The sequence below is a fragment of the Scyliorhinus torazame genome, chromosome 5 (genome assembly GCF_047496885.1).
Source record: "Scyliorhinus torazame isolate Kashiwa2021f chromosome 5, sScyTor2.1, whole genome shotgun sequence".
NCBI classification, from domain to species: domain Eukaryota; kingdom Metazoa; phylum Chordata; class Chondrichthyes; order Carcharhiniformes; family Scyliorhinidae; genus Scyliorhinus; species Scyliorhinus torazame.
Genome location: NC_092711.1, coordinates 103,158,623 through 103,186,071, shown reverse-complemented (window position 1 = coordinate 103,186,071; position 27,449 = coordinate 103,158,623). Strand labels below are relative to the sequence as shown.

Genomic DNA, 27,449 nt, shown 5'->3' with positions numbered 1-27,449 from the left:
CCAATTTTTAATTGAAGGAAATTTCTGCTCATCCAGTACTGGATGTGGGATAAGCAGTTTGATAATTTAGTAACAGTGGAGGAATGGATGGGGGTGAGGGAGAGCTGGGTGTTGTCAGTGTACATGTGAAAACTAACACGGTGCTTTGGGATGATGTCCCCTAGTGGCAGCGTGTAGTTGAGAAATAGGAGTGGCTGAGGATAGATCCTTGGGGAACACCGAGTACAAGGACTTGGAGAGGAAAGGGAGATTTTGATGTGGTAGTTTGCACTGATGGTGGGTTAAATATTGTTTTCGGATGGGTGATGATGGTGCATTTAAAGATGAGCGACAGGACCAAGAGACAGAACTATTTACAATATCACACAACATGGAGAAGTTGAATGGTCAGTAGTTTTGTGAGAATGTGGTTAAATAATAATAATCAAACAATCTTTATTAGTGTCACAAGTAGGCTTACATTAACACTGCAATGAGGTTACTGTGAAAATCCCCTCGTGGCCACACCCCGGCATTGGGGTACACAGAGGGAGAATTCAGAATGTCCAATTCACCCAACAAGCATGTCTTTCAGGACTTGTTGGAGGAAACCAGAGCACCCGGAGGAAACCTACACAGACACGGGGAGAACGCACAGACTCTGCACAGACAGTGACCCAAGCCGGGAATCGAACCCAGGACCCTGGCGCAGGAGGCAGGTCGAATGGACAAGATGAGCTCTGAGGAAGATAGATGGTATGAGAGAAACTAGGGAAAGATGAGTTCAGAGCTCAGACCATGTGGAATTTTAGAGACAGTTTGGCCCAGTGGAAGAAGGGAAAGCAGCAGAGGCAGCTGATCTGACTGTCTCAATTTCAGTGAGTAAGAAGCTTCATGAACTCCACACACTTGAGGTGAGGATGGAGGAGACAGGGGAGAGAGAGAGACCTTCAGACGGAACTAATTTGTGATGGGATGTTAAAAGATTCGAAACACACTTGTGTTAAATAATTGACTTTTATCCAGAATATTATCCCTTATAACTGGATTAGCGTTTATAAATATGAGTCAAACCCGAGTCCAATGAACATGGTTCAGTCCTGGATGTGATTCACAGCAAAGTCCAATCACAGCAGTTACTTGTGAACCCGCTGGTGTCTCAGCCGGTTGCCTGAGTGAATGAATCCCTTTCCACACTGGGAGCAGGTGAATGGTCTCTCCCCAGTGTGAATCCGCTGGTGTAGAGTGAGTTGAGATGATCTTATGAACCCAGTCCCACAGTCGGAGCACCTGAAATGAAAAATGAAATGAAAATCGCTTATTGTCACAAGTAGGCTTCAATTAAGTTACTGTGAAAAGCCCCTAGTCGCCACATTCCGGCGCCTGTTCGAGGAGGCTGGTATGGGAATTGAACCGTGCTGCTGGCCTGCCTTGGTCTGCTTTAAAAGCCAGCTATTTAGCCCAGTGTGCTAAACCAGCCCCTAATGGTTTCTTGTCAGTGTGAACATGTTGATGGGACACCAGTTCCCCGGAACTTTTAAAGCACTTCCCACAGTCGAGGCATTTGAACGGTCTTCCATCAGTGTGAACTCTTTGAAGGGACACCTGATCCCGTGAACTTTTAAAGCACATCCCGCATTTAAAAGGTCTCTCATCATTGTGAATCTGCTGGTGTGTCAGCAGTTGGGATTAATGAGTGAATCCCTTCCCACACTCGGGGCAGGTGAAAGGCCTTTCCCCAGTGTGAACTCACTGGTGCATCAACAGGCTGTATGTCTGAGTGAATCCACGCCCACACTCGGGGCAGATGGAAGGTTTCTCTCCAGTGTGAATGTGTCGATGGGTTACCAGGTCAGATGGGTAATTGAACACCTTGCCACAATCCCCACATTTCCATGGTTTCTCCCTGCTGTGACTGCGCTTGTGCTTTGACAGGCCAGATAATCGGCTGAAGCTTCGTCCACACACAGAACATGTGTAGTTTCTCTCCACTGTGAACTGTGCTTTTTTTCTTCCATGTTCAAAATCTAATGATATTCAGGTTGCGATCAGTTACACGACTGTCAGATTTTGATGTGGCGCTTGGTTGGAGTTTCCCAATTGCACATCCTTCCCTGCTGATACCCTGTGAAATTGAGTTAAAACAGAAAAAAGGGAGTGAGAGAGCTCCCACAAAACACAAAGACAGGTTGTGAAATTGAGCTGAATGAATCTGGTAACTTGTGGGGCCGGCACTGGGAAAAAGTGACCACGAAAACTGTTGAAACTTTTTGAACCAGTTTGTTAATGTCCTTCAGGGAAGGGAACCTGCCACCCAGCCTGAGCCCACACAAGATTCAGGCCTCTGCAAGAACACAAGAAATAGGAGCAGAAGTAGACCATTCAGCCCGTCAAACCTGCTCTGCCATTGAACACGATTGTGGCTGATCTCAGTCTTCAATTCCACTTTCCCGTGAGCTCTCTGCGTCCTTTCACTTCCTGAGAGACCAAAAATCTCACCATCTCAGCCTTATATATATTCACTGATGGTCACAGTAACTTCATTGCAGTGTTATTGTAAGCCTACTTGTGACAATAATGATTATTATTATCATCCACAACCCTCTGGGCTAGAGAACCTTGTGAGAAACAGAGTGAGAGAGAAAGAGAGTGAGTAGTAGGGGAGAGAGAATCAAAAAGATTGATGGAAAGGGAGAGAGAGTGAGAACGGAGTGAGGGTAACAGGAAGCAATGGACCAGCAACTGAATCACAATTTGACAGAATCTCCTAAACCCTTAACCTCCACCACCTGGATGGAGCAGAGCAGCAGATGTATGTGAACATCACCACCTGCAAGTTGCTTTCCAAGACACACACTGTCTGATCTTGTCTGACATCCAGTGCTGGATGAGCAGAACTTTCCTCCATTTAAATATTGACAAGACTGAACCCATTCCCTTTCATCCTCGCTAGAAACTCCACTCCCTTGTTACCAATTCCATCCCTGTCAAATGTCTGAGGCTGAAGCAGACTGTTCACAACCATGGTGAAATATTTCACCCCAGATGAGCTCTTGACCACAGATCTACATCATCACCAAGATTGCCGATTTCCACCTCAGGAACACAGCTCGACTCCACCTTAGTCTCTGTTCATCTGCTGCAGAAACCATCATCCATTCTTCTGTTACCACTTAACCAAATTATTCCAACGCACTCGCAGCTGGACTGCAACATTAAACAACCCCCTCCATCCCATCCCAAACTCTGCTACCCATGTGCTTACTCACACCAGCCCCTGTGCCCACTGATCTACAAACGCTTCCTTTGAAAAGGCACAAAAAGTTTAAATTTCTCATTCTTTTACTCCATGGTAATGATCATCCTGATCACTGTAATCTCCTCCACACACACCCCTTTGAGATCTCTGCACTCATTTAATTCCAGCCACTTCAGCATTCCCGATTTTAATCGCACCACCATTACCAAGGCCTCAATTTCTGGAATTTCCTCCTTAAAACTCTCTGACTCACTTTCCTCCGTTAAGATTGTCCTTAAAAGCTAATATCTCCTCTTGTGGCTCAGTGTCAATTGTTACTTTGTAACGTTTCTCTGAAAGTCTTAAGTCTTAAAAGTTTTATTCTGTTCAAGTCACAATATAAATTCGAATTATTGTCACAGCCCTGGATATATTCTGCCCCATGAATAGGAATTTGTAACTCAGAGTGAAACAATTTGATGGACATTCTGTCAAGAAGAAACGTTTCAAAAATGTTGCCCCCAACAATGATGGCGACTGAGCCTGAGCTCTGCTGCTCATGCCCCAATAAAGATGGTGGGTACGCATGCGCACTGTCGCTAGTGATCCAACTAAGGATGCCGATGGCGCATGCCCACTGCTGCAAGTAACCCACTATTGAGAAGGCGCATGCGCACGTCTGCCAGAGCCAAAGAAAGATGGTGTTTGCTTCACCTTGTCTGCGAGAAAGCTGCAGCTCCCGCTCAGATCCCCAGGTACCGGGAGGTTATTTTTCCGGATTTTCGGTTAAGATAAAACGAAGCGTGTCTAACGACCCGCCTGATCCAGCTCTCCCTCCGTCCCGCCATTCCCACCTTCACGGATTGTGGATCCGAGAAAGAACTTTTTCTTTGTCGCCATTAATCACACTGCTTCACTCAGCCCAGTCCCGCCTCCACATTCACGCTGATTGGTTGGAGGACCAGTCACTCCCGACCGGTCCTCTGGGCCCGCCCACTCTTTGCCAATTGGTCAGTGCTGCCGTCAATCACTCCGCGCATTGTGAGGTGTCAGGTGAGAGGTCGGGGGCGGGGTTTACAAACCCCAGAGCAGAATGTGAAACAAGAACATTCTCCACTCTCACTATCCGCCGCTTTCTCTCCACAAACAACCTCAGAGAGAATTCTTCGAGACAGGATCTACTCCCATTTGGAAGCAAGTTGACGTATTAGCGAGAGTCAGCCCGGTTTTGTGAAGGGGAGGTCGTGTCTCACTAACTTAATAGAGTTTTTTGAGGAGGTCACAAAGATGATTGATGCAGGTAGGGCAGTGGGTGTTGCCTATATGGACGTCAGTAAGACGTTTGGCAAGGTCCCTCATGGCAGACTGGTACAAAAGGTGAAGTCACATGGGATCAGGGGTGAGCTGGCAAGGTGGATACAGAACTGGCTAGGTCATAGAAGGCAGAGAGTAGCAATGGAAGGATGCTTTTCTGATTGGAGGACTGTGACTAGTGGTGTTCCACAGGGATCAGTGCTGGGACCTTTGCTGTTCGTAGTATATATAAATGATTTGGAGGAAAATGTAACTGGTCTAATTAATACGTTTGTGGACGACACAAAGGTTGGTGGAATTGCGGATAGCGATGAGGACTGAAATGAAATGAAATGAAAATCGCTTATTGTCACAAGTAGGCTTCAAATAAAGTTACTGTGAAAAGCCCCTAGTCGCCACATTCTGGCGCCAGTTCGGGGAGGCTGTTACGGGAATCGAACCGTGCTGCTGGTCTGCCTCGGTCTGCTTTCAAAGCCAGCGATTTAGCCCTGTGCTAAACAGCCCCAGTGTCAGAGGATACAGCAAGATTTAAATTGTTTGGAGACTTGGGCGGAGAGATGGCAGGTGGAGTTTAATCCGGACAAATTTGAGGTAATACATTTTGGAAGATCTAATATAGGGAATTTACAGTGAATGGTAGAAACCCTCAAGAGTATTGAAAGTCAGAGAGATCTAGGTGTACTGGTCCACAGGTCACTGAAAGGCGTAACACAGGTGGAGAAGGTAGTCAAGAAGGCATACGGCATGCTTCCTTCATTGGCCGGGGCATTGAGTATAAAAATTGGCAAGTCGTGCTGCAGCTGTATAGAACTTTAGTTAGGCCACACTTGGAGTATAGTGTTCAATTCTGGTTGCCACACTCCAGAAGGATGTGGAGGCTTTAGAGGGGGTGCAGAAGAGATTTTACAGAATGTTGTCTGGCATGGAGGGCATCAGCTATGATGAGCGGTTGAATAAACTCGGTTTGTTCTCAGTGGAACGACGGAGGTAGAGGGGCGGCCTGATAGAGGTCTACAAAATTATGAGGGGTATAGACAGAGTGGATAGTCAGAGACCTTTTCGCAGGGTAGAGGGGTCAATTACTGGGGGGGCATAGGTTTAAGGTGCGAGGGGCAAGGTTAGAGGAGATGTACGAGGCAAGTTTTTTTACAGAGGGTAGTGGGTGCCTGGAACTCGCTGCCGGAGGAGGTGGAGGAAGCAGGGACGATAGTGACGTTCAAGGGGCATCTTGACAAATACATGAATAGGATGGGAATAGAGGATTATGGACACCGGAAGGTAGAAGATTTTAGTTTAGACAGGCAGCATGGTCGGCGCAGGCTTAGAGGGCCGAAGGGCCTGTTCCTGTGCTGTACTTTTCTTTGTAATAAACAAGGTAATATCTCACGGGGCTGAGAGGTAATATATTAGCTTGGATAGAGGATTGGCTAACCGACAGACAGCAGAGAGTGGGGATTAGATTATATTGGATTTAGATTAGAATTAGATTTATCCACACATGTACCGAGGTACAGTGAAAATTATTGTTCTGGGTACAGTCCAGGCAGAGTGTTCCATGCACGAAAATCATAGGACATACGATAAATACAAAATGTAAATACATAGATATAGATATCGGATGAAGCATAAGGAGTGCAGGACTACTCAGTAGAGAAGACCATAAGACATAGGAGCGGAAATAAGGCCATTCGGCCCATCGAGTCCACTCCGCCATTCAATCATGGCTGATTTCAACTCCATTTACCCGCTCTCTCTCCATAGCCCTTAATTCCTCGAGAAATCAAGAATTTATCAACTTCTGTCTTAAAGACACTCAACGTCCCGGCCTCCACCGCCCTCTGTGGCAATGAATTCCACAGACCCACCACTCTCTGGCTGAAGAAATTTCTCCTCATCTCTGTTCTAAAGTGACTCCCTTTTATTCTAAGGCTGTGCCCCCGGGTCCTAGTCTCCCCTGCTAATGGAAACCACTTCCCTACATCCACCCTATCTAAGCCATTCATTATCTTGTAAGTTTCTATTAGATCTCCCCTCAACCTCCTAAACGCCAATGAATATAATCCCAGGATCCTCAGACGTTCATCGTATGTTAGGCCTACCATTCCTGGGATCATCCGTGTGAATCTCCGCTGGACACGCTCCAGTGCCAGTATGTCCTTCCTGAGGTGTGGGGCCCAAAATTGCTCACAGTATTCTAAATGGGGCCTAACTAATGCTTTATAAAGCTTCAGAAGTACATCCCTGCTTTTATATTCCAAGCCTCTTGAGATGAATGACAACATTGCATTTGCTTTCTTAATTACGGACTCAACCTGCAAGTTTACCTTTAGAGAATCCTGGACTAGGACTCCCAAGTCCCTTTGCACTTCAGCATTATGAATTTTGTCACCGTTTAGAAAATAGTCCATGCCTCTATTCTTTTTTCCAAAGTGCAAGACCTCGCACTTGCCCACGTTGAATTTCATCAGCCATTTCCTGGACCACTCTCCTAAACTGTCTAAATCTTTCTGCAGCCTCCCCACCTCCTCCATACTACCTGCCCCTCCACCTATCTTTGTATCATCGGCAAACTTAGCCAGAATGCCCCCAGTCCCGTCATCTAGATCGTTAATATATAAAGAGAACAGCTGTGGCCCCAACACTGAACCCTGCGGGACACCACTCGTCACCGGTTGCCATTCCGAAAAAGAACCTTTTATCCCAACTCTCTGCCTTCTGCCTGACAGCCAATCGTCAATCCATGTTAGTACCTTGCCTCGAATACCATGGGCCCTTATTTTACTCAGCAGTCTCCCGTGAGGCACCTTATCAAAGGCCTTTTGGAAGTCAAGATAGATAACATCCATTGGCTCTCCTTGGTCTAACCTATTTGTTATCTCTTCAAAGAACTCTAACAGGTTTGTCAGGCACGACCTCCCCTTACTAAATCCATGCTGACTTGTCTTAATCTGACCCTGCACTTCCAAGAATTTAGAAATCTCATCCTTAACAATGGATTCTAGAATCTTGCCAACAAACGAGGTTAGGCTAATTGGCCTATAATTTTACATCTTTTTCCTTGTTCCCTTCTTGAACAGGGGGGTTACAACAGCGATTTTCCAATCCTCTGGGACTTTCCCGGACTCCAGTGACTTTTGAAAGCTCATAACTAACGCCTCCACTATTTCTTCAGCTATCTCCTTTAGAACTCTAGGATGTAGTCCATCTGGGCCCGGAGATTTATCAATTTTTAGACCTCTGAGTTTCTCTAGCACTTTCTCCTTTGTGATGGCTACCATATTCAACTCTGCCCCCTGACTCTCCGGAATTGGTGGGATATTACTCATGTCTTCTACTCTGAAGACTGACGCAAAGTACTTATTTAGTTCCTCAGCTATTTCCTTGTCTCCCATCACAAAATTACCAGCGTCATTTTGGAGTGGCCCAATGTCAACTTTTGCCTCCCCTTTGTTTTTAATGTATTTAAATAAACTTTTACTATCATTCCTAATGTTACTGGCTAGCCTACCTTCATATTTGATCCTCTTTCCTTATTTCTCTCTTTGTTATCCTCTGTTTGTTTTTGTAGCCTTCCCAATCTTCTGACTTCCCACTACTCTTTGCCACATTATAGGCTTTCTCTTTTGCTTTGATGCATTCCCTAACTTCCTTTGTCAGCCATGGCTGTCTAATCCCCCCCTGATAACCTTTCTTTTCTTTGGGATGAACCTCTGCACTGTGTCCTCAATTACTCCCAGAAACTCCTGTCATTGCTGTTCTACTGTCTTTCCCACTAGGCTCTGCTCCCAGTCGATTTTCGTCAGTTCCTCCCTCATGCCCCTTTAGTTACCTTTATTTAACTGTAACACCTTTACATCTGATTCTACCTTCTTTCTTTCAAATTGGAGATTGAATTCTACCATATTATGATCACTGTCTCCTAAGTGCTCCCTTACTTTAAGATTTTTAATCAAGTCTGGCTCATTACATAACACTAAGTCCAGAATGGCCTGTTCCCTCGTGGGCTCCATCACAAGCTGTTCCAAAAAGCCCTCCTGTAAACATTCAATGAATTCCCTTTCCTTGGGTCCACTGGCAGCATTATTTACCCAGTCCACCTGCATATTGAAGTCCCCCATGATCACTGTGACCTTGCCTTTCTGACATGCACTTTCTATTTCGTGGTGCATTTTGTGCCCCCGGTCCTGACCACTGTTAGGAGGCCTGTACAAAACTCCCATTATGTTTTTTTTGCCTTTGTGGTTTCTCAACTCTACCCACACAGACTCCACATCATCTGACCCTATGTCATTTAGTGCTATTGATTTAATTTCATTCCTAATTAACAAGGCAACCCCGCCCCCTTTGCCCACCTCCCTGTCTTTTCGATAGGTTGTGAATCCCTGGATGTTTAAATGCCAGTCCTGAACCCCCTGCAACCATGTCTCTGTGATGCCTACCACATCATACCTGCCAGTCACAATCTGGGCCACAAGCTCATCTACCTTGTTCCGTACACTGCGCGCATTTAAATATAGCACCTTTAATTCTCTATTGACCGTCCCAAGAAGATGCTTGGAGAGATCAGTTCAGCCCATAAGAGGCTCATTCAGGAGTCTGGTAACAGCACGGAAGTAGCTGTTTTTGAATCTGTTGGTGCGTGTTCTCAGACTTTTGTAGCTTCTGCCGATGGAAGAGAGAATAACACAGGTGTGAGGGGTCTTGGAGGGCTCTTCTGTCTTTTTCTGGTTGGCAAGCTGTAACTAGTGGTGTGCCACAGGGTTCGGTCCTCGGCCCCCAACTATTTACAGTCTAAATTAATGACTATGGGACAGATAGAATGTACGATTCATGATCTGGAAGAAGGAAGTGAAGGCACTGTTGCTAATTTTGCAGATGATACAAAGATCTGTAGAGGGACAAGTAGTATTGAGGAAGCAGGCGGGGCTTCAGAAGGATTTGGACAAGCTAGGAGAGTGGGCAATGAAGTGGCAAATGAAATACAATGTGCAAAAGGGTGAGGTTATGCACTTTGGAAGGAGGAATTTAGGCATAGACTATTTTCTAAATGGGGAAATGCTTAGGAAATCAGAAGCACAAAGGTAATTGGGAGTCCTTGTTCATGATTCTCTTAAGGTTAATGTACAGGTTCAGTCAGCAGTTAAGAAGGCAAATGCAATGTTAGCATTCATGTCAAGAGAGCTAGAATACAAGACCAGGAATGTGCTTCTGAGGTTGTACCTGGTCAGACCTCATTTGGAGTATTCTGACCAGTTTTGGGCCCTGTATCTGGGAAGGATGTGCTGGCCTTGGAGAGGGTCCAGAGGAGGTCACAAGAATGATCCCTGGAATGATGAGCTTGTCGTATGAGGAACGGTTGAGGATTCTGGGTCTGTTGGAGTTTAGAAGGATGAGGGGGGACCTTATTGAAGCTTTAAGGATGCTGCGAGGCCTGGGTCGAGTGGACATGGAGAGGATGTTTCCACTTGTAGGAAAAACTAGAAGCAGAGATACCATCTCAGACTAAGGGGACGATCGTTTAAAACCGAGATGAGGAGGAATTTCTTCAGCCAGAGGGTGGTGAATCTGTGGAACCCTTTGCTGCAGAAGGCAGTGGAGGCCAAATCACTGAGTGTCTTTAAGACAGGGATAGATAGGTTCTTGATTAATAAGGGGATCAGGGGTTATGGGGAGAAGGCAGGAGAATGGGGATGAGAAAATATCAGCCATGATTGATTGGCGGAGCAGACCCGATGGGCCGAGTGGACTAATTCTGCTCCTATGTCTGACAGTCTTTTGGTCTTCCGATAGCCAAATTTACAGCTAACACTGAAATGGGTGGGAAAGCAAGCTGCAAAGAGGAAATGAGAAATAGGTGAGTGGGTCAAACTGTGTCAGATGGAATTTAACCTGCATAAGTGTGAGGTTATCCATTTTGCTCAGGAATAATAAAGCAACTTATTATCTAAATTAAGAGAAAGTTCAAAATGCTTTTGTACAGAGGGATCTGGGTGCCCTTGTACACGGATCGCAGACAGTCTGCAGGTGCAGCAGGTAATAAGGAAGGCAAATGGAATGTTGGCTTTCATTGCTAATGGAATAGAGTATAAAGTAGGGCAGTGCTGTTGTAACTGTATAGGCCGTTGGTGAGACCACATTGGGAGTGATGCAGATTTTGTCCCTTGGACAATGGCATAAATGCATTAGCGGCGGTTCAGAGAAGGTTCACTAGATTGATTGTCTTGTGAAGAGAGATTTGAGCAGTTTAGGCCAATACTCACTGGTGTTTAGAAGAATGAGAGGAGATATAATTGAGGTACATTAAATGCTAAAGGGGATTAACGGGGTAGACGTAGAGCGGATGTTTCCCCTTGTTGGACATTCTAGGAGGAGAGGCCATCTTTTTAGCCTCGTCCTGCATGTTTTATTTCAAGGGGGCTGGATTCTACACACAAAGTTGTGTTGCTGCACAAAACTGTACAAGCTTCCAGTGAGGCCACATTTAGAATAATGTGTACAGTCTTGGTCCCCTTATTTCAGGAAAGATATATTATCATTGGAGGTAGTACAGAGGAGGTTCACGAGGGTGATCCTGGGTTTGGAGGGACTGCCAAATGAGGAAAGAATTTCTTCTCCCAAACTGGTGAATCTTGGAATTATTTAGCCCAGGAAATGTGGAGGCCGAGTCCGTGATCAGTTGCAAGGCTGAGATCGATCTGTTTTTAATCAGTAGGGGAATTGAGGATTACTGAGGGAAGGTAGGAAAGTGGACTTAGTGAGTGTGAGATCAGCCGTGATCTTATTAAATGGTGGAGCAGCTCAAAGGACTGAACGGCTGACTCCTGTTCCTATTTCTTCGGGTCTGTTCTGTTTGTAGGTAAAGATTTCCAGTATCTGTGTGACTGGAGAAGTACTGAGATATATAAAATCCTGGTTAGAAACCATCTGGACTGCTGTGATTTAAAAAAAAAAAAAAAGTTTCTTGTGATGTGATGCAGCCGGATAGGATGCTCTCTTTCGCACATCTGTAGAAGATTGTGAGAGTCGATGCGGACATGCCAAATTTCTTTAGCTTCCATAGGAAGTAGAGATGTTGTTGGGCTGTCTTCACTGTTGCATAAATGTAAGTGGACCAGGACAGACTGTTGGTAATGGTGACCCCCCAGGAACTTTAAGCTATCGACCATTCCCACTTCGGAGCCATTGATGTAGACGGGAGCGTGTGTCGTACTACACTTCCTGAAGTCGATGATCAGTTCCTTGGTTTTGCTGGCATTGAGAGAGAGGTTGTTTTCTGTCCACCAAGCAACCACGTGATCTTTCTCCCTTCTGTAGTTTGACACGTCGTTGTTTGAGGTACGATCCATCATATTCGTATCATTCGTAACTTATAGATAGAATTGGAGTTAAAGCTTGCCACACAGTCTTGTGTGTGTGTATACGGAGTACAGTAGAGGACTGAGCACACATCTTTGTGTGGCCCCGGTGTTGAGGACTATTGTGGAGGAGATGCTGTTACCTATCCTGACAGATTGCGGTCTGTTGGTGAGGAAGACAAGGATCCAGCTGCACAGGGAAGGGTCAAGTCCAAGATTGCAGAGTTTGGTTATTAGTTTTGTTGGGCTATTGGTGTTGAAGGCGGAGCTGTAGTCTATGAACAACAGTCTGACGTAGGGTGTTGAACGAACACTTCACATTTGTCTTCACCCAAGAGTATGAGGAGGCAGATATGGAATTCAGGCAGAGACTGAAGTTCCTGAGCAAATTAACATCGGGAGTGACAAGGTATTGGAGGTGTTGGCAGGTTTAAAAGTGGACAAATCTGCACGTCCGGATGAGTTGTGCCCTAGACTGTTGTGGGAGGCGCGGGAGGAGATTGCAGGGGCTCTGACCCAAATTTTTAATTCCTCTCTGGCCACGGGGGAATTGCCAGAGGACTGGAGTTCAGCTAATGTGGCCCCACTGTTTAAGAAAGGTTGTAGAGATAAGCCAGGAAACTGCAGGCCAGTGAGTCTTGCGTCAGTGGTAGGGAAACTATGGGAGAGAATCTATCTCCACTTGCAGAGGCAGGATTTGATCAGGAATAGTCAGCATTTGTCAGAAGGAAGTCATGCTGACCAAATTTGATTGCATTTTTTGAGCAGGTGACGAGCTGTGTAGATGAAGGTAGTGCAGTTGATGCTGTTTACATGGACTTCAGCAAATCTTTGACAAGATCCCAATGGGAGACTTGGAAGACCATAAGACATAGGAGCAGAATTAGGCCGGGCAGCACGGTAGTGCAGTGAGTAGCACTGCAGCCTCACGGCGCCGAGATCCCAGATTCGATCCCGGCTCTGGGTCACTCTCCGTGTGGAGTTTGCACTTTCTCCCCGTGTTTGCGTGGGTTTCGCCCCCACAACACAAAGATGTGCAAGGTCGGGGGATTAAACACGCCCCTTAATTGGAAAAAATGAATTGGATGCTCTAAATTTATTTTTAAAAAGGAATTAGGCCATTCGGCCCATCGAGTCTGCTCCGCCATTCAATCATGGCTGATATGTTTCTCTTCTTCATTCTCCTGCCTTCTCCTTATTCACCGGATGCCCTTATTAATCAAGAACTATCTATCTCTGTCTTAAAGACACTCTGATTTGGACTGTTGCTCTTTTTAGCCGTAGTTTATTAGCTCTGATTACGTCACCTTTGGTCACGAGTCGCCAGGTATCTTTCTGATACCGCCACGTGGTTCAAGTTATGGTTAATAAGTCAGCACACCGCTTAGTAAGATTGAAATCAACGGTCATTTATTATATACAACAAGTAATGTTTATACAATAATCCTACTATCTATATAATAAACCTATCACTACTGGCCAATACTTAACTTTAGGAAGAGCCCACCAGGTCAGGGAAACGAATGGCTTATCCAATCAGATCTGGCCCGCGGGATTCAAAAGGCTGATACAGGTCGATGGCTAGGAGTCTTTATCGGATAGCGATCGCTGGATTCAAACTTACAGTTGCTGGTTGGTGTTCTTGCGAAGGTCTCGAGCAGGCGAAGAAGGGAGAGAGAGAGAGATCTGAACTTGGCCCCTCACTTTATAGGGCCCAGGGGCTTCCCGCCTCTCGGGGCGGCCCTTGACCCTGAGTCCCAAGTGATTGGACTTGTTCCCAATCACTGGGTTCGATACGTCCAATTGCGAGGCGATTCCCCGATCGGGGGGTGGTCGTTCACCTGCCTTTGTTTCGGCCACTGCAGGCGCCGACAGGTCTGGCCCGGTATTCAATTGCTAATATGTTGCAATTGTTTCCGGGGATAGCCGATTAAACTGCAGATGTCTGGGTTGATGGGCTGCTAATAGTCCTGAGTATAACTGCAGATGTCTTGGTTGATGGGCTGTTAATAGCCCTGAGTATCGATCTGGGCCGACTTCCCCAGAGCCGAATATGATATTCTGCCTGCAGCTGTCCGTTTGTGTCTTGTTACCTGCTTTTCCCATCAGCCTTTCCGGTTAGCCATTTTAAATCGGGTTTTGGCCAAATTAATCGGGAAGCAGCCATTTTACGTGGCTACAGGTCTCCCCAGCCTTCACAGCAATGAGTTCCACAGATTCACTGTCCTCTGGCTGAAGAAATTCTTCCTCATCTCAGTTTCAAAGGATCTTCCCTTCAGTCTGAAGCTGTGCCCTCTGGTTCTAGTTTTTCCCACTCGTGGAAACATCCTCTCCACGTCCACTCTCTCTCGGCCTCTCAGTATTCTGTAAGTTTCAATAAGATCTCCCTCATCCTTCGAAACTCCCAACGAGTACAGACCCAGAAAAAGAAAGCAAATGCACATGGGATACAGGGTAATTTGATGAGGTGAATTGAAAATTGGCGTAGCTGTGATCCGGGGATGATGACAGACAACTGCTTCAGTGACTGGAAGCCAGTGACCAGTGGCGTACTACAGGGATCTGTGCTGGGCCCCCTATTATTCATCATTTATATAAACAACATAGATGACTATGTGGGGGGTAGGATCAGTTTTTGTGGATGACACAAAGCTTGGCCTGGTGGTTAACAGTGAGGTTGAGTGTCTTTGGTTACAGGAAAATACAGACGGGACGGTCAAATGGGCAGAAAAGTGGCAGATGGAATTTAACCATGAAAAGTCTGAGGTGACACACTTTGGAAGGAGTAATTTGTCAAGGAAGCATTCAACTAATGGCATGACACTGGGAAGTTTGACAAATAAAGGGACCTTGGCGTGTTTGTCCATAGATCTCTGAAGGTAGAAGGGCAGGTTAATAGGGTGGGGAAAAAGGCATACGGGACACATTATCAAATTGAGGCATAGATTACAAAAGCAGGGAGGTCATGTTGGGAGTTGTATTGAACTATTATGAGGCCACAGCTGGAGTACTGTGTGCAGTTCTGGTCGCCACATTATAGGAAGGATGTGATTGCACTGGAGGGGGTGCAGAGGCAATTCACCAGGATGTTGACTGGGATGGAACATTTAGGTTATGAAGAGAGGTTGGATAGGCGTGGGTTGTGTTTGTGGGAGCAAAAGGCTGAGGGGCAACTTGATCAAGGTGTACGAGGGGCGTGGACAGGGTGGATAGGGAGCAGTCGTTCCCTTAGTTGAAAGATCAGTCACAAGGAGACACCAGTTCAAGGTGAGGGGCAGGAGGTTTAGGGGGGAATTGAGGAAAAATGTTTTACCCAGAGGGTGGTGATGGTCTGGAATGCACTGCCTGGGAGGGTGGTAGAGGCGGGTTGCCTCACATCCTTTAAAAAGCACCTGGATGAAGACTGGCACGTCATAACATTCAAGGCTATGGGCCAAGTGCTGGCAAATGGGATTAGGTAGGTGGGTCAGGCTTTTCATGTGTCGATGCAAACTTGATGGACCGAAGGGCCTCTTCTGCCTGTTGCTGATGATACAAAGTTCGGTGGCATCGTAGACAGCCTAGATGATAGCATAAAATTGTAAGGAGATATTGACAGACGAGGTGAATGAGCAACACTGTAGCAATGTAAACAAGTGTGAGGTTATCTGCTTTGAACCAAAAAAAGATCGAACTGAGTACTTTCTAAATGGAAAGAGGTTAAGTACAGTGGGTGTCCAAAGAGACTTGGGGGTCATAGAATCTATGGTATGGAGACAGGTCCTTCGGCCCAAACTGGTCCATGCCAACCAAAAAGCCCACCTAAGCCAATCCCATTGGCCTGTATTTGGCCCAATATCCCTCTGAACCTTTCCTATCCATGTATCTGTCCAAATGCCTTTTCAATGTTGTCAATGTCACTGCCTCAACCATTTCCTTTGGCAGCTCATTCCACATACGTACCATCCTCTGTGTAAAACCATTGCTCCTTAGGTTCCCATTAATTCTTTCCCCTCTGAACATAAACCGATGCCCTCGAGTCCTTGATTCCCCAACCTTGAGAAAAGACTGAGCGTATTCACCCTATACATGCCTCTCATGATCTTACACACCTCGATCACCCCTCAGTCTCCTACGCTCCAAAGAAAAAGGTCCTGGCCTGTCCAATCTCTCCCTGTAACTCAGTCCCTTGAGTCCGGGCAACATCCTTGTAAATCTCTTCTTCACTCTCTCCAGTTTAATAACATCTTTCTGTCAGCAAAGCAGCCAAAACTGAACACAATACTCCAGGTGCGACCTCACCAACGTCCTGTACAACTGCAACATAACTTCCCAACTTCTATACTCAATGCCCTGACTGATGAAGTTCAGCATGCCACAAACTCTGCCCTGTCTACCTGTGACTCCACCTTTAGAGAACCGTGCACCGGAATTCCAAGGTCGCTCTGGTCCACGATACTCGCTAAGGTCCTACCATTCACTGTGAAAGTCCTACCTTGATTTGACTTTCCGAAATGCAACTCCTCGCACTGATGTGTATTGAGCTCCATTTGCCATTTCTCGGCCCACTTCCTCAGCTGATCAAGATCCAGCTGCAATTTCTGATAACCTTCCTCACTGTCTACAATACCACCTATTTTAGTGTCATCTGCTAACTTACTGATCAAGCCTTGTACATTCTCATCCAAATCGTTGATATAGATAAAAATCAGCAATCTCCTAGTTACTAATCTCCTCGTTACTCCCCGACTTAGTTAATTACTCTAATGTCACGTTTCAGTTTTTTCCCCCAGTCCAGATACCCAACAGGTAAGTTATTTATACTGACTGTTCCGAAGCTCTTCCTCCCCGGATTGGCACCAACCCCGCTCCCTGCAGACAAGACCATGAATCCCCGAGGTAAGTTATTTATACTTGCCGTTCCTCCCCGGATCCGGGCCAACGCCTCTCCCTGCCGACTAGGCCGTGAATCATCATAGATTATCATAGAATTTACAGTGCAGAAGGAGGCCATTCGGCCCATCGAGTCTGCACCGGCTCTTGGAAAGAGCACCCTACCCAAGGTCAACACCGCCACCCTATCCCCATAACCCAGTAACCCCACCCAACACTAAGGGCAATTTATCATGGCCAATCCACCTAACCTGCACATCTTTGGACTGTGGGAGGAAACTGGAGCACCCGGAGAAAACCCACGCACACACGGGGAGGATGTGCAGACTCCGCACAGACAGTGACCCAAGTCGAAATCGAATCTGGGACCCTGGAGCTGTGAAGCAATTGTGCTATCCACAAGGCTACCGTGCTGCCCTGAATCCCTGAGGTAAGTTATTTATATTTACTGTTCCGAAGCTCCTCTCCCCGAGTTCACACCAACTCCGCTCCCTGCGTTGGTGAGATTCACACCTGGGTGTCTGGAAAATCGTTAGGTCAGTAACTGTCCTGTGAGGTAATGAGTCATTTTGCTTCCCAATTGGCTGAGGAAGGCAGTGTGTCACAAGGATGGATGTGTTGACCGATTAATGGCTGGAGGATGGGGGCAGGTCATGTGATCAAACCTCCATTTAATCAAAGTTGGCGAGGAGAGAATGTTGTGAATTTCTGTCCTAACTGACTGTGAGGTTTCTGTAAATTTACAGGATACTGGAAGTGGAGGTTTAACAGACGGGAAACGCAAACCAAACGTCACATCGCGATCTGACAGAGTCACTAGGTTCATCAGACCCTGAATATCAGCAGCATCTGGGTGTGGAAGGTAAAAGGTTTGTCTGTTCTGTCTGTGAGGGAAGATTTCAAGTCTCAGTGTAACTGGAAAAGCCCCAAGATTCACAAACCCTGGTTAGACCAAACCTGGAGAACTGTGTTCAGTTCTGGGCAACAAACCTGAGGAAGGATAGAATGGCCTCGGAGGGAGTGTAGCACAGATTTAGCTGAGTGATATCTGAACCCCCCCGGGGTTAAATTACAAAATTAGATTACACAAAGGATTCAGAGACATGTTGGCACAGAGAATGGCATTCGGCCCATTGAGTCCATGCTAGCTCTCTGGAGCAATCCAGTCAGTGCCATTCTCCTGATCTCTCCCTGTGTCCTCGCAGGTAATTTCCCTCAGATGTCCATCAAATTTCCTTTTGAAATCAAATCATTCATTGTGTTTATTTTCAAACTCTCTCCAAGGCAGCAAGTTTCAGGCCATGCCGCTCGCTGTGTCAAAACATACATCTCATATCACCTCATATCTCCTGTACCTTTTACATACAAACTAGGAACAGGCCACTCGGCCCCTCGAGCCTGCTCAGTATTCAATAAGATTGCGGCTGATCTCATTCTAACCTCAACTCCACATTCCTGCCTACCCCTGATGACCTTTCACCTCCTTGCTCATCAAGAATCTATCCAGCTCTGCCTTAAAAATATTCAAGGACTCTGCTTCCACTGCCTTTTAAGGACGTGAGTTCCTAAGTTTTACAACCCTCAAGAGAATAAAAAATCCTCATCTCCATCTGAAATGGGTGACCCCTTATTTTGCAACAGTGATGTTCTAGATTCTCCCACAAGAGAAACATCCTCTCCACATCCACCCTGTCAAGACCCCTCAGGATCTTATATTGTTCAATCCAGGTTTTACCCAAAACTTTAAATCTGTGTCCCGACTGCTTGTATGACCAGTGAATGGAAACAGAGTTTCTTTGTCCACCTGATGGAAATCTGGCATAATCCTGTGTCCCTGAATCAAATCTCCCCTCAACCTCCTTTGCTAGAACCATTCTGGTAAATCTCCTCTGCATCTTCTCCAAGAACCTTCACATTCAGATAGAGTTGCAGATAGCGAGGAGGACTGTCAGAAAATACAGCAAAATATAGATAGATTGGAGAGTTGGGAAGAGAAATGGCAGTTAGAGTTCAATCCAGGCAAATGCGAGGTGATGCATTTTGGAAGATCTAATTCAAGAGCGGACTATACGGTCAATGGAAGAGTCCTGGGGAAAATTGATGCACAGAGAGATCTGGGAGTTCAGGTCCATTGTACCCTGAAGGTGGCAATGCAGGTCGATAGAGTGGTCAAGAAGGCATACAACATGCTTGCCTTCATCGGACGCGGTATTGAGTACAAGAGTCAGCAGGTCATGTTACAGTTGTATAGGACTTTGGTTAGGCCACATTTGGAATACTGCGTGCAGTTCTGGTCGCCACATTACCAGAAGGATGTAGATGCTTTAGAGAGGGTGCAGAGGGGGTTCACCAGGATGTTGTCTGGTATGGAGGGTGCTAGCTATGAAGAAAGGTTGAGTAGATTAGGATTGTTTTCGTTGGAAAGATGGAGGTTGAGCGGGGATCTGATTGAGATCTACAAAATTATGAGAGGTATGGACAGGGTGGATAGCAACAAAATTTTTCAAGAGTGTGGGTGTCAATTACAAGGGGTCACGGTTTCAAGGTGAGAGGGGGAAAGTTTAAGGGAGATGTGCGTGGAAAGTTTTTTACGCAGAGGGTGGTGGGTGCCTGGAACGCTTTGCCAGCGGAGGTGGTAGAGGCGGTCACGATAGCATAATTTAAGATGCATCTAGACAGATATATGAACGGGCGGGGAACAGAGAAGTAGATCCTTGGAAAGAGACGACAGGTTTAGATAAAGGATCTGGATCGGCGCAGGCTGGGAGGGCCGAAGGGCCTGTTCCTGTGCTGTAATTTTTCTTTGTTCTTTGTTCTTCCTGAAGAGTGGTGACCAGAGCTTCAGAAAGATTCATAGAATAGAATTAGAGCCATAGAATTCCTACAGTGCAGAAGGGGGCCATTCGGCCCATCGAGGCTGCACTGATTCTCTGAAAGGGCACCCTGCCTAGGCCCACACCCCTACCCTGTCCCTGTAACGCCATAGCCCCACCTAACCTGCACATCGCTGGACACTAAGGGGCAATTTATCAAGGCCAATCCACCTAATGTTCCCTTCTTTGGACTGTGGGAGGAAACCTGAGCACCGGGTGGAAACCCACGCAGACACGGTGAGAAAGTGCAAACTCCACACACACAGTCACCAAGGTCGGAATTGAACCTGAGTCCCTGGCACTGTGAGGCAGCAGTGCTAACCACCATGCCACCAGAAGCATAGTTTCAGTATCAATATTATTGTTTATGAAGCTGAAGATTGAATTTGCTTTGCCAACTACTCCCTTGATATGTCTTGTAAATATACAAAATCCCTCTTCACCTCTTTCTCCCTCTTCCCGAAGAGGCCAGTTGGGTATTTACAGCAATCCAGCAGTTTTCATGGTCACTTTTTCCCAGTGCCGGCCCCACAAATGACCAGATTCATTCAGCTCAATTTCACAACCTGCCTTTGTGTTTTTGTGGGTTCTCTCTCACTCCCTATTTTCTGTTTTCACAGGGTGTTCGAAGGGGAGGCTTCAAAGTCCAGATATGCAAACCAAATATCACACCAGGATCTGACAGAGTTTGCAATTTATCATATTCTGAACATCATCGTACTTTGAACATGGAAAGAAAAAGCATCGTTCACAGTGAGGAGAAACCGTACACGTGTTGTGTGTGTGGACGAGGATTCACTCGATCATCAGGCCTCACGAGACACAAATGCAGTCACACCGAGGAGAAACCGTGGAAATGTGTGGACTGTGGGAAAGGATTCACTTCCCCATCCCATCTGGAAATTCATCGACGCAGTCACACTGGTGAGAGACCATTCACCTGCTCCAAGTGTGGGAAGGGATTCACTGAGTCATCTAATCTGTCCACACACCAGCGAGTTCACACTGGGGAGAGACCATTCACCTGCTCCAAGTGTGGGAAGGGATTCACTGAGTCATCTAATCTGTCCACACACCAGCGAGTTCACACTGGGGAGAGACCATTCACCTGCTCCAAGTGTGGGAAGGGATTCACTCTGTCATCCGCCCTGCGGAAACACCAGCGGGTTCACACAGGGGAGAGACCATTCACCTGCTCCAAGTGTGGGAAGGGATTCACTCAGTCATCCGTCCTGCTGAGTCACCAGCGAGTTCATACTGATGAGAGACCGTTTCAATGTCCAGACTGCGGGAAGTGCCACAAACGTTCTGGGGATCTGATGAGCCATCAACGTGTTCACACTGACGAGAAACCGTTTAGGTGCTCTCACTGCGGGACTGGGTTCAGACAATCATCTCACCTCACTGTACATAAGCGAATTCACACTGGGGAGAGGCCATTCGCCTGCTCCCAGTGTGGGAAGGAATTCACTCAGTTATCCACCCTGCAGAAACACCAGCGAGTTCACACTGATGAGAGACCGTTTCAATGTCCAGACTGCGGGAAGTGCTATAAAAGTTCTGGGGAACTGATGTGCCATCAACGTGTTCACACTGACGAGAGACCGTTTAGGTGCTCTCACTGCGGGACTGGGTTCAGACACTCATCTCAGCTCACTGTACATCAGCGAATTCACACTGGAGAGAGGCCATTCACCTGCACCAAGTGTGGGAAGGGATTCACTCAGTCATCTGACTTGCAGAAGCACCAGCGAATTCACACTGGGGAGAGGCCATTCGCCTGCTCCATGTGTGGGAAGGGATTCACTCAGTCATCTGACTTGCAGAAGCACCAGCGAGTTCACACTGGAGAGAGACCGTTCACCTGTTCAGAGTGTGGGAAGGGATTCAAAATGTCTTACAACCTACAGAAGCACCAGCGAGTTCACAGCGAGAGACCGTTCCAATGTCCAGACTGCGGGAGGTGCTATAAAAGTCCTGTGGAACTGATGCGCCATCAACGTGTTCACACTGACGAGAGACCGTTTAGATGCTCTCACTGCGGGACTGGGTTCAGACGATCATCTAACCTCACTGTACATCAGCGAATTCACACTGGGGAGAGACCGTTCACCTGCTCTGAGTGTGGGAAGGGATTCACCATTTCATACCACCTGCAGCAGCACCAACGAGGCCACAAATAACCACAGTGAATGGGTTTTGCTGTTACTCACATTCAGGACTGAACCATGTTCATTTGGATCTCTTTCTGCTGATAACAAACTTCAGCCCATTTACAGGGGCTAATATTCTGGCTAAAAGTCAAATACATTAGATTTGAGTTAAATCCGCAGTGTGTTGAAACGTTTTAATATCTCTGACACAGGTTAGTTCCTTTTGAAGTACTCTCACTCTCCCCTGTCTCTTCCATCCTCACCTCCATAAAGAAGTGTGAGGAGCTTGTGGAACTTCTTTGTGACTGAGATTGAGTAAATCCGATCAGCTGTCTCTGCTGCTTCCCTCCCTTCCACGAGCCCACCGGACCCAACTGTCTCTAAATGTCATCCTTTCCTGAGCCCTGAACCCACATCTTTCTCTAGTTTCTCTCCCCTCATGCCCTCTCAGAGCCCATCTTGTCCATGAGACCCAGCTCCTGCTCCATCGACCCTATTCCCACTCAGCTACTGATCAGCCAACTCCCCTGTATCCACGGATATTGTCAACATTTCTCTCTCTTCAGTCACTGTCCCTCTGTCCTTCAAATCTGCCATCATCACCCCCTCCTCAATAAAACAAACCCTTGACCCTGCCATCCTTACAAATTACTGCCCCATCTTAAACCTCCGTCTCCTCTCCAAACTGTTTGAACATGTTGCCACCTCCCAAATCTTTGACCATCTTTCCCAGAACTCCAATGTTTGAACCCTTCAATCAGGTCTCTGCCCTGCCACAGTGAAATACAAGCGACAAACAGAATCTTACCCGGAGAGAAGACAGACAATCCGGGAGCTTGGATGCAAGGGCGGCACGGTAGCACAGTGGGTAGCACTGTTGTTTCACAGCGCCAGGAACCCGGGTTCGATTCCTGCTTGGGTCACTGTCTGTGCGGAGCCTGCACGTTCTCCCCGTGTCTGTGTGGCTTTCCTCCGGGTGCTCCGGTTTCCTCCCATACTCCAAAGATGTGCAGGTTAGGTGGATTGACTATGCTAAATTGCCCTTCGCGTCCAAAAGGTTAGGTGGGGTTACGGGGATAGGGTGGAGGTGTGGGCTTAAGTAGGATGCTCTTTCCAAGGGCTGGTACAGACTCAATGGGCCGAATGGCCTCCTTCTGCACTGTAAATTCTCTGATTCTATGAGGTGAGATTGTCCTTTCTGAGCTCCAGCCAGGTGATGTTAAACACTCAGGCGGGAAAGACAAAAATCTACAACGTGTTTAAAACAGCTGATTTATTTCACCAATATCTAGAATGTTAAACTCCAGTCCCTTAGAGGTTATTATCATCAGAAACAAACTCCAACTATCAGAGTAAAAACCTCAAAGTTCTGGTACAGATAGAGGCCATTTGGCCCATTGTGTGAGTGCTGGCTGAAGTGGAACTATTCGGCTAAATCCTATTTTGCAGATCTCAGTCGATTGCCCTGTATGTCCCAGTCCTTCAATTGGATATCCAAGACATTTATTTTAAAGTGATCCGGATTTCTGCTTCTAGGACCCTATGAGACAGCGAGTTCTAGACTCCCACCACTGAAATGATGACCTCCGAGAAGCCATAGCTTTGCCAAAAGAAGTATCCATTCTAAATGGTATTGCCATTACTCAAGACAACACTATAGAAGCACAAGGAAACACCCTTGCAGACAGAGTAGCGAAGGAAGCTGCCTCCCAGTGGGATTCTTCAGCAGAACCAAGACACATCTACAAATTGGGAGTGACCGATTTATTGCAAGATCTACTTGAAATGCAACATGACTCGGCACAAGAAGAGAAATGGTCATGGTTAGACTCAGGTATCCAGTTGTATGGTGATGATATTTGGAGACAAGTTCAGACTGATAAACCAGTTGCACCACAGGCACTGATGCCATTTTGCCATTTCTGGCCCAGGACAGATGATGGCTTGATTCCAGAAAAGTTGGTGTGGCAAAGGATTCAAAAAATATGCACAATTGGTATCAAACTGCTGTGTAACCTGTGAAAAGAACAACTTACGACCTATAACATCAATGCCTCAGCTAAAAGCTCCTGCCCCTGCAGGACCATTCCAGAATATACAGGTCGATTACATCACCCTTCCTACATGTCAAAGATACACTGACTTCCTTGTAATAGTGGATAAGTTCTCTAGATGGGTAGAGGCTGCTCCAGCCAGGAGGGCTACAGCCACCCATACATCCAAAGTCCTATGCAAAGGCTATATTCCCAGATGGGGAGTACCAGCTAGATTGACTCAGACAGTGGAACCCACTTTACAGTTGCTGTTTGCCAGGAGGTGTGCAGATTACTGAACATCGATTGGAATCTACACTGCCCTGATCATCCAGAATCATCAGGACAAGTGGAACGCATGAACCGGACTTTAAAAGAACGATTGTCCAGATACAACCAAGAAGGCATGAATTGGATTCAAGCCCTGCCACTAGGTTTGTGCAGTATCAGAGCAACCCCAAACTAAGCCCATTTAAGGTCATCACTGGTAGACCCATGTCCCTGGCAGGAACTATTGACTTAAGAAAGACAGACTGTCATGTGATGAGTGATGCTTTACTTAGTTATTGTCAAAACTTAACAAATGCTTTCAGGCCTCGATGGAGTGGGGCGATCCTCCTGATGGGGCCACGACTTGGTGCCCGTCGAATCCGCTTACATAAAACAAATTCAGCACAAACCATTAGGAGCCAAGTGGGAAGGCCCCTACCAGATATTACTCTCAACCCAGTCAGCCGTGAAACTCCAAAGAAAGAAATCAAGGATTCACGCGTCATATGTGAAGCGCGCTTACCAAAATCAGAATCTGTAAAAATGTTTGCCATAATATTGATTTTCAGTTATGTGTTTGGCCCAGCAGGCCTTACCCAGGAGTTCAATGTTAACACGTTCCTTTACATGTCCTATACCTATGCCAGAGACTTTAACGTCTCTAATTGCTGGGTGTGTTCTTCTATCCCTACCAATTCCCAAACAGCTATCCCACTGCAGCCTGTTCCTTTTACTTTATCCCAAATGGAACAATGGTACATTTTCCAAAATCCCGACTCTTCCCTTCCCCAATGTGGAGACACCAGAACCAAAGAAATGATAAACGATGAGGTTAAGAGATGGCGATCTGCAGGCCGCCCAGTAAATACTTTCAAGGGATGGTATCAACATGTCTCTGATCGGAAACAGAAACCAGCCCAAGTAACCTTCCCAACTGGTCATAATCATACTGGGACCATTTGTTTAATCGGCTATAATCATAGAGCATGGAATGTGGGATACAGTAAATGTGAATATTATTGGATGTGAGTGCCAGTACAGAGTGCACTCATGACACAAGGTAGTGGTCTCTGGACATGAAGGGAATCCCATCGACTTTAAAAGGATATCTAATAATCACACCGATGGGACAAATTGTACAGAATATTGATACCCACAAGTGGTTGCCCAATATTCTACCTATAATGGCACCTATTACAGTAATACTGCAGACCCTTGGCTCCCAGTGAGCTGCAGAGGAGCGTGCTATTTATGATTCATTGTCCCCTTCATCCGCCATTCGTTTCCCTTTCCCTAGCCGATGCTATAAACGCAGACTCAAAACATGGACCTTTCATCCCACAGTTTGAGAAATATCAACTGACCACTATCATCACGAGGTCTAAATGCGAGATCACAGGGGCTGAGAAATTCTTTTCTGCTCTCATCCCTGCCTATGGCATCATCGTATTGAGCAGAGAATACATTAAATTGGCCACAGCCTTCGAGGAAATAGCCAATGACACTGCCCGAGCTCTCAGTAGCATTTCAGCCGAGATGCTAGCCAATCGAACTGTGGCTTTACAGAATCGGATGGCACTTGACTATGTGCTAGCCGAGAAAGGTGGCACCTGTGCCCTGATTGGTGCAGAGTGTTGCACCTACATCCCAGATAATTCGGAAGAAATCAACAGCTTGTCAGCACATATTCCAGAAGAAGTTGGGAAACTTTAACAACTCTCTGACACCCCTCTTAGGGGATGGCTCTCTGGATGGGTGGGTAGCACAGGAATTTCCATCATTCAGGGACTTCTCTCATTTTTCATTTTTGGGTTTGTCATTTAGGTAGTGATCTTGCCGATCAGATGCATTGCCCAATGTATGGCTACCCATAATGCCCCAACAATCAAAGTGGTTCATAGTTGTCCAACTGCACCACCAGCCCATGACATTGAACCAGGCTCCTACTATTGAACTGTCATTACTGCATTATTACCCAATTATTACTGCAATCATATAATTAACTTCCATTATTACTGAATTGTTATTGTACTATATAATCACTTTTTTGCATAAAATACGTCCAGAATGCTTGTAACGCTTGCAAAGCTTTGCCCACTCCAGTGTTGATGGCTGTTCTCAAACAAGTGAACCATTAAAGAAAACGCAAATGAGTTCCTCCCTGCGCTTAATTCTATCCTATCACATTTCTTCCCTAACTTCTATTCGTTATTTTGATTCATCTTATTAATCTTTAGAAGAATCAAAAGGGGGGACTGATAGAAATGGGCTTTCTAGTTACCTATAGATGATAACGGTAAAATAGTTAAATGAGAACTCAGGAAGCATATGAAGCATTATTTGAGTGCAACAATAGCTGGATACCCATTAAGGGTTAATCCAGATCATACACTTTAGTTTTCGTTCATTAAACCTAGATTTTAACATTTGCAAATTGCTTGAGACAAGCAAGGTCAGTGACGCCAACTAGCTAAAAGACCCCATTGTATGCTGCTGCTTTTCCAGCACGGACAGTCTCGTTTCCATGGTAATAGACAGTCTAAGGTCATAATGCCCTGAAGGCTGTTTTTTTTCTAATTAATGTTGAGATGCAGGTGTCAATAATTTGGAAAATTGGCAAGCGATGGAATGGGAGAATTCCGCCAACATACTCAAATACATATATCTCTTAAATTGATGGATAGACACTTTGGTCAAATTGATGAATTATAAATTAGTTAAAGCCAATCAGCAATAAAAAGAAGGCCAGACATTGAGATAACAATTCTCTTAAGAATCACTTACCGGAATGGAAAAGTGCTTCTGTTGCTTTGTTCGGTTTCTCTTCTTGCTCACTCCATCTATTTATGAAACCTTTGCTGCTCGCTTTGCTAATCAAAATTACCCAGTTATTTTATCTGGTGTATTATGATTTAAATGAAAACTCAACTTCTGTATTCGCTAAAGACAATTAATCTGACTAGCTTACTGCAGGGCTAGTTGTTGATTTTTTCTAAATTTTGTATTAAAAACAAGTGGCACAGCTGACAAATAAAGTTCAACTGGACTTTGCCAAAAAGCACAGACTTGACCTCTGTTATTTGGGAACTGAGAAGGGATAACACATATCCAGGGTTCCGAATAGACACAGAGATCCATTATGCCCCTTCCACTCCCAATCCGTTGCTAATTACTTTAAATCTAAACCCTTTGGTTATTGACCTATTAATGAAATAAATCCTTCTTGTCCATTCTATCCAGGGCCCCTCAGAATGTTAAACACCTCAGTTAATCTCTCCTCAGTGTTCTCTGTTCCACAGAAAACAACCTCGGCCTCTCCAATCTTTCCTCATTGTTAAAATTCTCCATTTGTGTCAACATCC

General features: G+C 45.9%; 2 protein-coding genes and 1 long non-coding RNA gene across 5 annotated transcripts in view; 2 read left to right on the top strand and 1 right to left on the bottom strand.

Annotated features, from left to right (window-relative positions):
• LOC140419270 (uncharacterized) overlaps positions 1-27,449 on the top strand; it is a 229,738-nt gene that overhangs the window by 86,581 nt on the left and 115,708 nt on the right. The window lies entirely within an intron of this gene.
• LOC140419275 (uncharacterized) lies at positions 411-4,140 on the bottom strand. The gene is made up of 2 exons (XR_011945664.1): positions 3,932-4,140; positions 411-1,269 (listed from the first exon to the last, which is right to left on the bottom strand). It is a non-coding gene; the product is annotated as an uncharacterized lncRNA (long non-coding RNA).
• LOC140419264 (uncharacterized) lies at positions 3,898-27,145 on the top strand. 3 transcript variants are annotated; one of them, XM_072503096.1, is made up of 3 exons: positions 3,898-3,972; positions 17,505-17,620; positions 20,252-27,145. In XM_072503096.1, exon 3 carries the CDS (start codon positions 20,360-20,362, stop codon positions 21,812-21,814), a length of 1,455 nt encoding a protein of 484 aa, XP_072359197.1. In that variant the 5' UTR covers positions 3,898-3,972; positions 17,505-17,620; positions 20,252-20,359; the 3' UTR covers positions 21,815-27,145. The 3 variants fall into 3 exon arrangements, with proteins under 3 accessions (XP_072359197.1, XP_072359200.1, XP_072359198.1); XM_072503099.1 differs by having other exon boundaries at positions 17,505-17,627; XM_072503097.1 differs by lacking the exon at positions 3,898-3,972 and adding an exon at positions 16,756-17,188.